The sequence below is a fragment of the Micromesistius poutassou genome, assembly GCF_964030765.1.
Source record: "Micromesistius poutassou genome assembly, chromosome: 1".
Classification (NCBI taxonomy): Eukaryota; Metazoa; Chordata; class Actinopteri; order Gadiformes; family Gadidae; genus Micromesistius; species Micromesistius poutassou.
In genome coordinates, this window is record NC_140271.1 from 11524163 (window position 1) to 11533147 (window position 8985).

Genomic DNA, 8985 nt, shown 5'->3' on the forward strand with positions numbered 1-8985 from the left:
AATAAACCAGAGTCGAGCCCTTCCAGGCCACACTGCCTCTAGACCAGCGCGGAGAAGAGGTAGAGGGAGGAGAGGAGGAGGAGGTGGGACAAAACCATGGGGAAGCGCGTGTCTGACGCGTGATTGGTGGTGGTGGTCATGGGGGCGGGGCTTGTGGTGGTGGTGGCGGGGGACGGTAGGTTCCCCAGAGTAGACCTTAGGAACGAAATAAATCGTCCTGTGGCGGTGAACACAGACTGGTCGGCTGCTCTCTCTGACTGCACCAGGGCTCTCATGCTGCCGTTGGCCATGACGTTGGGAAGCCCGGCAACTTGGGTCCAATAGCTGCCCCTCTTGCACATCAGGGGGCCACCGGCGTCACCCTGAAACCAAACACAAGTTGTCATCCCCACCGGCACCTAGCCACACACAGCCCTCTTAACTAACTCCAGAGCACCAACATGAGTCCAGCCCTGGAATGAAAACGACCGTAACGTACTAATGACAAATCATGCACTATACTCACATATCGTTCGCCTCATAGCATAATTGCCTTAGTGTCATTTTGGCCGAACTCTATTCTCCTAACACTGCTGATTCACTGTGCCTCATTGGCTGTATCCTAAGCCAATCAGAGTTATTTTTACATTCCATAATCACTATCGGCCTAAGTCATCTATAGGCATTTTTGACGCTAAATACAAGATGAACCTCAAGATATGTCTTAGGCAATTAAGACAATTATGCTATGAGACTATGATATAAATCGTGAACACGCGTTTGGCATTGTGAGCCTTGAACCAAAAGGATTATGAACTGATGTCCTTTCATTACCATTCTCACAGTCAGCTCTTCGGTGCAGACGTAGTCACTGGATGATGACGCGTTGTTACAGCCCACCACTGTGGTGTTGAACTCCTGCAGGGTCTCTTGAGCTGCGGTCAGGTCAGAGAGAGTCACGGTCAACCACACAGTTTGGACAATATACAGACCCACGCTGAGTGCGTGAAACAAAGAGCTAGTAAAACTACAATCAATGGTAAAAAAAAAACGCCTAGTAGACTCAGCTCCCATCACAGAGTCTGTTGGAGACTCAGCGATGGGAGCGAATGTGGGGTGCGCTCTGGACGGGGGGGTCCTCACCGCCTCCCTGGCCCTCGCCCCAGCCGGCTATCCAACAGTCAGTGTTGTTCAGGAAGTCGCCCATCCCATCGTCCAGACAGATGGGCTGGATGTAGTTCGAGAGCCTCGGCGAGCTTGACAGCATGAGCACGGCAATGTTGTCTCCGGTGAGATTGCTGAAGACGATGGATCTCACCCCCAGGGTCACGTTGAAGGAGTTGGGGCCGTTCAGATTCAGGCGGCCCAACTCCACCGTCCAGTAAGAGGCGTTGCCGTGCCTAAGTGGAGAGAGGAAAACCACGAGGGTGAGGGCCTGATGGTCGTTCGAAACAGGATATCGACGTGTAAAAGAAAACAGAGGAGCAGACGGGCTCGTCACTCAACCACAACGCCACACCCCTCTCATATCTCAGGATTGATACATGTTTTTTTTTGCCTTTTCCTGTATCTTGGATATTTTATTTTCATTATATATATTCTTTTATATTTTATTTATCTTATAATAATAATAATTATAATAATAATTATTATTATTGTTATTATTATGGCTGTAACATTAACATTAACTTTAACTACAATGGCTTCACAATGAGCACTCTGATTTATGCAAAATAAGTTGTACATCGCTTGATCAATTTGAGGATGATGGGCGACTGTAACCATTGAGTGATAGCAAGGGGAAAGGGATTATTGTTGTCGGGTGCAAATTATGTTCCATTTGTTTATATTTGTGTTAAATGTACAATTCAATAAAAATACCTTTGAAAGAGAGGATTGATACATGGTTTTGCTCAGATAAAACACAAAAAGCAACACACACAGAACACACGTCGTACAGCCTCATCATCACGACAGACACAACAGGCGGACTCACATGGTGAAGCAGGAGGCGTCGCTCACGACGGCGTCAGCGGTCACCAGGGTGCCGCCACACATGTGCGTGCCGTTGACCTGCAGGCTCGCCATCCAGGGCCACACGCCGGCGGACTGCACCAGCCCCCTGCTGTCGCGGGTGTTCAATGGGGCGCTGCCACACGTCGTGGCAGCTGGAACTAGGGACCATCAGGGGTGGGCCAAAGAAGTGGGAAATGGACAAGGTCAACAAACATTGTAATGCTTATTAAATAGAAAGCGTCCAGCTTAAGCCGACCCGCGACCCGATGCTTTAGTTAGGGGAAGTAATCCGGTAAGTTCTAGTTGGCTTGTTCGGTATATTTTGCATTTATGGACGCTTAGCTGAAGCCACTCAGTTTGCATGTTGTTTGAATCCTTGTCCTTGCGTTGTGTAGTCATCTGAGCTGTTATGGTCATTTAATGTGATGATCTTTGGGACAGACTCGGCTGACGTGTTTTTGTGGGGCAACCCAGAAGTTTATGTTTGCATTTTACATTATATACAATTATATTATGCTTTGAGCCCCCACATTGATAAACATACTTGTCTTTGTAGCCCTCTTTCATATAAAAGAGACCCTAGGTCTCTTGCTCACTCCCAAGTGAGCAAGTAAGTTCTAGTTGGCTTGTTCTGTATATTTTTTAAGTCCCTCTTTTATCTATTCAAAATGTGTCACTTAAATATAAAGTATTAAGTATTACTTAATACTAAGTAATACTAAGTTAAGTACTAATTACTTGCTTAAGGGGCATTGCTTGTTCTGTAATATCAGAATAACTCTCTGTCGCAGAGGACCAAATGATTGTTTTTCCTCCACGTCTAGCATCCCACTAGGGTACCATGGTGACATGCGTCAACAAAGACCAAGGACCCAACGCCCTCATTGGTTAGAGATGGAGACAAAAGGGCCACTTACGTGCGGGGGTGGTGAGTGGTCCGGACGGCGGGTCGCCACAGTTGAAAGTGGCATCGCTGTCGGTTCCCGCGGAGCGGAACTCGACGAAGCCAGGCTGGTTGGTGGTGATGATACTGTTGATCCAAGCCTGATATTCGGACACTCTGGCGTATACTCCAGGGAAATTGGGCAGGGCACATCCTCGACCAAAGCTCACCACTCCCGACTGGACCCACTGCGGACCCTGTTTGCCTACCAGAGGACCACCAGAGTCACCCTTCAGGGGAAGAGGATCAAAGCCACAATGGGTTAGCAAAAGACCTCAGATTGCATGAAGTTAGAGTCATTAGCTGGTCCTTTATGTTTTGTATTGTGCTTTGGGTGTCTAATGTTTAAAAAAAAGAGTATGTTTTGTAATCACTAATGTCACACTGATGTCTTTTTCGTGCACTATACTGCCTACCTCACTATGTCGATTCCTCCTCCCTCACCTAATGCACTATTTTCGCATGCTAAACTGCATGTTGAATCTAATCTAGTCTAGTAAGCTCCTCTAAAAACATGACTTTTTAAACTTTTACCTGACACGAGTCCTTCCCTCCGGCCGACAATCCAGCGCAGATCATGTTGCCGGTGATTGTGCCCTCTCCATAGTTACAGTTACACTCTCTGTTGCCCACTATGGGCAGGTCCACTTCCTGGAGGATGTCCGCGAGTGTCCCTATGAATGGAAGGAATGAAACAGGACTTTGAAAAAGCAGCTGATGATGGGGCCCTGCTGTGTGAACCGACTTGATTTACGGTCGTATCGACCCACCTCAGTGGGTCGGACAGTGCCCAATGCGAGTGCAGAGACCGACTACAAACTGAGGAACACATTTTAACTAGTTACATGGTAAACATGGCTTTTCTAACCAGTGGCCACTCAAAGCGCTTTTACAATATGGCCTAACATTCACCCATTCATGCACACATTCACACACCGACGGCGGAGTCAACCATGCCAGGCGACAGCCATCTTGTCGGGAGCAGTCAGGGTGAGGTGCCTTGCTCAGGGACACCTCGACACTCCTAACCCTAACCCGCTCTACTTCTTGAGCCACATGCCCTGGGCGAACGTGGTCTAATTGACCTTGACCTTCATAGGACGCTGAACTGGCTCGCCTCAACAGAGCTGAAGGTCTAAGAACATACGCCAGAAGAAGAAGACCCACCTCCAGACGAGGTGGTTCCAAAGCCAGTGACCCAGTTGATGATGCCGCTGTTGAACGTGCTGCCGTCCGCGGCCAGGCAGACGGGCACGATGAAGTCTGTGAAGGTGACACTCGAGGAGAGCTGGAGCAGGCAGATGTCGTTGTCGCTGGTGAAACTGTCGTAATTGGGGTTGCAGACGATCCTGGAGATGGTCCGGGACACCTCGTTGGGGTTGTCGCCCGCCTGGTCCTGACGGCCCAGGAAGACCGTGAGACCTGCCGTGTCATTCCTAATCGGAAAAAGGAAACAACGTCACCGTTAGTCTCGTTCGTCTGAATTTAATGTTCATCGAGTCGTGATGAACCAGAGATGAGGAACATGTTTTGGCTATTGCCGGATGTAGAAGATTGACTTTACGAGGTGAAGCAGTGGGCAGCGGACAGCACCCACAGATTGTTGATCAAAGACCCCCCACAGAAGTGGCCAGATCTTGAAAAACTGGCCTGCCAGGGCCAGGTGCCCGGAGCAGCATCCACTCCTCCAACGATCCTGGAGTTGAGAGGAGCCCGACCACACACTGCAAAAGGTTCAAACGGTTCAGAGAAGGAGCAATGGCTTCTGCTGCTGCAGTGACCTTGAGTCTGACAAAGCCAACATTCTCTGCTGCGTTTCAGTTTTAATGCGGACAGTATACTCAGAATACATTTGATTGATACAGCTCTTTTTCAAATACTCAAGACACTTTGTATAATACCAAAAGAGTACAACAAAGTCACAAGTAAATATCAATGAAAACATAAAAGTTCAATATATATATATACAAAGATAGCACGTTTATACAACTGATCAACTGAAATATTTTTATTAGATTCATTCAAGCAGACTTTATGGGCATCAATGAGGAAATAGAGCAGCCTCTAGGGGAATATAAATAAATGGTAAATTGAAATGATAAATAATTAAAATTTACGTTTTTATTTACAATCTCTTACCATTTAGCTGTGAGGATGCTTCTGCAAAAAGAAAAGAGAGAAATGTTTAACAAGAGTAATAATACTATAATAATAATATCATTTTGTCAAAATAAACACACAATGTTGTTATTTCGCACATCTGTGTCTGTTCCCTAGGAGGTAGGGCAGTCTGTTTGCTTACTACCATGTAAAGGATTTTGGACATCCACCATGGCTGACAAAGTAGATCAGATCATTCAACAAATGGACCTATCAGCTGACAGCTAATCGGTCCAATCTCAGGCTCGTTCACTGATAGGCGGACGATTGAATCGAGTGGCTGCTCACTGCAGAGCCAATGGGCGTAGCTTAACTAGTCCTGCTCCACCTCTAGGTCCAGCGGCAGCCGCAACCCCGGCTCCAGCCCCGCTCCGACTCACTCATACAACTTGGTAGCGCAAGTTCGAGTAGCATTTAGCTATAGCCCTGGAGAAGCTCTTTTCGCACTGCACTGAAGCTCTTTTCGCACTGCACCGCACTGCACGGCTGTCCACTGCTCCGGGTGCTCACCGGCTCCCGGATGGATCAAAAGCAGAGAAAGAATTGCCCCCAAAAAGGGACAATAAAGGCTAACTTAACTTAACCCTACCTTCACCGGGTTGAATGACCAGCATAAAACCCAATCAGCAGTGCGCCACTTGAGTGAATCAATTTAAGCCCTCTTATCTCACACACACACTCTGTGAAGTTGAGTGTGCTGAGCTGAATCTTACCCAGCACCACCCAAGCCTCCACCAGATTTGGTCCTGCTCTGTTGGCATGTGTCCTACACAATCTGTATCTGACGTACCCTATGGGGGACTGTATAGTGATCCCTTCCTGTTGGCATTCTGTATCTGACATCTGTATGTCCTGCTTTCAGTCCTACAGCAGGTAGCACCCAAAAAGAGTGGCACCCTACCAGGAAATGAGTGTATTTCAACATCATGTCATACAATAAATAATTAACATCTGGGTTTTTTTCTTGGTAGGAAATGTTCATGGTAGAAAAGGCTGGACTTGTTTCCCGCAACAGCAACTGAAGTGCTGACAGCTCCATTCATACTCTGACACATACAGGTTTTACTGGCTCACTTGTTTGCAGTGAAACTATGTGGGCTATAGCCCTGACCAAAAGCAAAAGGTAAAAAAAAATTGACATTAAGCACTGTTTAATAAATAAAATATGATCTACTTCAACACTGAATTTCATTTCATCATCATTTTCATATTTTTTTCATAATTTTGCCCCTCATTTTGCTTCAAAACAAACTTTTGGGAACAAACTGAACGTGTGGAATGAGCCGCCAGACTAAAGGCATTTTAAATAACATTCAGAGATTCTCCACCACCCCACTATTGTGGTTCTGCTTAGTCCATTATGGACGGAAAATATGTTCACACAAAGTCAGTGGTGAAAGCCATTTACAATTCAAAATACTCGACGGCAGCTGCTCTCTTTAAATAGAGGCAGAGTTCCAAGGCAGAGTTCTTCTAACACAGGTGACAGAGTTCCACTAACACAGGTGACAGAGTCTCTGGTGAGTGTACAATATAATTACTACTACCAGTATATATGATTTGCTTTGTTATTCATCAATTATTTTTGTTACATTTCAATATACATTTTACACTGTCAAATGAATAAATTGGCATTAATCTAGAATATATAGATAATATCCTAGTAATGATTTGTGTGCCATTTTACACAATTATTCCCTCCACTTTTGATTGGTGTTCCTGGAGTTTCTGGTGGAGATTGTGGTGTGCCTTCAGCCTTAAGCCCCAAAAAGGTGGGGAACCACTCAGGGCAGAACTGGTTTCACATTAAAGGATTTCATGTCCCTTTTTCCACAATCTGTAGGCCTCCTATCATACCAAATCCAAGATTATGCGTCTGGTAACAGAGCACAACTTGTGCAAACATCCCTTTGATTTGACATTTTTAGATAATAATTTAGATAAGATTCAGAAGTTGTAAAGATAGAGATCACAAAAGAGTGGAAGTGAGTGAGTGGAAGTGAATCAACCCAACATAAACTCCCCACCCTCCTTCCTTCAGGATCTCCACCTTGACAAGTGTTGATGACAGGCAAAACGGATCCCCCCTACCAATCAGGGATGAGATGAAGAGATGCCATTAGTGGTCTGGAGTTAGAGTGGTCTCTCTACATGGGCTCTTACAGAGGCTTGCTCACTGACAACTAAGGGCGCACGCACACTAGGCCATCTGTACCGCGCCCGAGTATGTTTGCCCCCTAAAGTCTAGATTGTTTGGCTAGTGTGAGCACACCATCCGTACTCAAGTACAGTTAAATTCCCTGGCCTCAGTACACTTCGGAGAGGTGTTCTCAGGCCACGGTACAGATGCTAATGAGCCGACACACGCACACACACGGATACGCAACCTGAGCTGACCTGAGGCAACCGTACTCAGGCCCAGTTGAGATTGCCTAGTGTGAGCACAGGCCAGCGGCACAGTGGGGGGGGGGCAAATCGTACAGTACAGGGCAACTTTGCCTAGTGTGAGTGTGCCCTAACATCTGATGGGTAGGCCACTTCTAACACAGAATGATATCTCTTGAATGTTACCTACTGCACATTGTATTCTTTAATATTATCATTATGATCCATTATCATTTAGAATGTTAAAAAACGAAAACTCATACTAGACCACCATTTGAGGAAATATAATATTTTCTAAAAATGAGGATGATCACTTTGAACATTAATACACGTTCTTCTCCTCATCTGGTTCAGGTCCTTGTCTGACTCTTTCCCACCAAACCAGAGGCCTTACGCTACTGACTGAAACATGAGCCGCACGTGTGGTTTCCTCATCGCATTGGAAGATGGCAAAAACTGATTAATGGCTGAAGTTGCTGTTCACTAGAATGATGATTTTATCACTTGATTCACATAGTCTCTTTAAGATGGTAAAAGCAAAACACCTAATAGACAGCTTTGGCCAGTCTTGTTTCTTGTTTGAAAGCGGTTAGTTAAGTACCATTGTAAAGCATAGAAGCACTGTCCTTTTTTAGTATGTATTCTTAATAAATAAAAAATTGAATGAATAAAACCCAAATCCCATGGGGGAGGCAGTTAATGAAAACCAGATATAAGTTAAGACATAAGAGATTGCTTACAATAAAAAGCTTGGAGACTACTTCAGAGCCTACACTCATACACAAACACACAAAGACACAAAGACACAAACACACACACACACACACACACACACACACACACACACACACACACACACACACACACACACACACACACACATGCACACCAGTGTGACCTGAGGACAAACAATCCTATCCGTGACCCTGTCTATGTCCAGGTGACCTGTCCAGGGTAGCCAGGAAGAAGGAGAGGGGTACTTACCCTGTACCACCAATAGTACGACCGCCACCCAAAGCGCCTTGAGCCCAGCCATCCCAGCAGTTTCAAGTCCTCAAATCAGTCGAGCCTTTTAAAACCTTTTTCTCCTCCCCTTTACTTGTCACTCTACTGCCACAGCGCAACACAGGTGGAAGACACGCCCACGGGACAGGTGCGACTGCTCCGACCCATGTAAACTGCATAATAACCTCAGCTATGTTAAGGGCTGTGTTAGATGGTTGGCCCCTCGCCCGCCACTAGTAATTACATAATGGATGGAATGCATGTATGCAGACATTCTAGCCTATAGAACATTGAGGTCACCATGGTTAGGGTTAGGGTTAGGGTTAGCTAACCCTAACCCTAATTGGGTAACAATGCAGACGTTTGGCAAAAGAGCGGCAAAACATTTAGATGCTTTTTTTCACTTCAGGTTTTTTTCGTGGATTCTTTTCTTAAACCACTCTGTTCTTGTCTTTTTCATCAAGCAGTTAAGCAATTCCACTCGTGTGAAGAAAGAT

General features: G+C 45.7%; 1 protein-coding gene across 1 annotated transcript; it reads right to left on the reverse strand.

The window, feature by feature from the left end:
* Positions 1 to 38: 38 nt before the first annotated feature.
* LOC311380338 (polyserase-2-like) lies at positions 39 to 8519 on the reverse strand (the record flags this gene model as incomplete). Its single annotated transcript, XM_084488382.1, has 10 exons — positions 39 to 362; positions 814 to 914; positions 1123 to 1379; positions 1976 to 2153; positions 2913 to 3168; positions 3473 to 3612; positions 4106 to 4374; positions 4503 to 4662; positions 5078 to 5098; positions 8468 to 8519. The coding sequence occupies 10 exons, from the start codon at positions 8517 to 8519 to the stop codon at positions 39 to 41; spliced, it is 1758 nt and encodes a 585-aa protein (XP_084344508.1).
* Between the last annotated feature and the right edge of the window lie 466 nt (positions 8520 to 8985).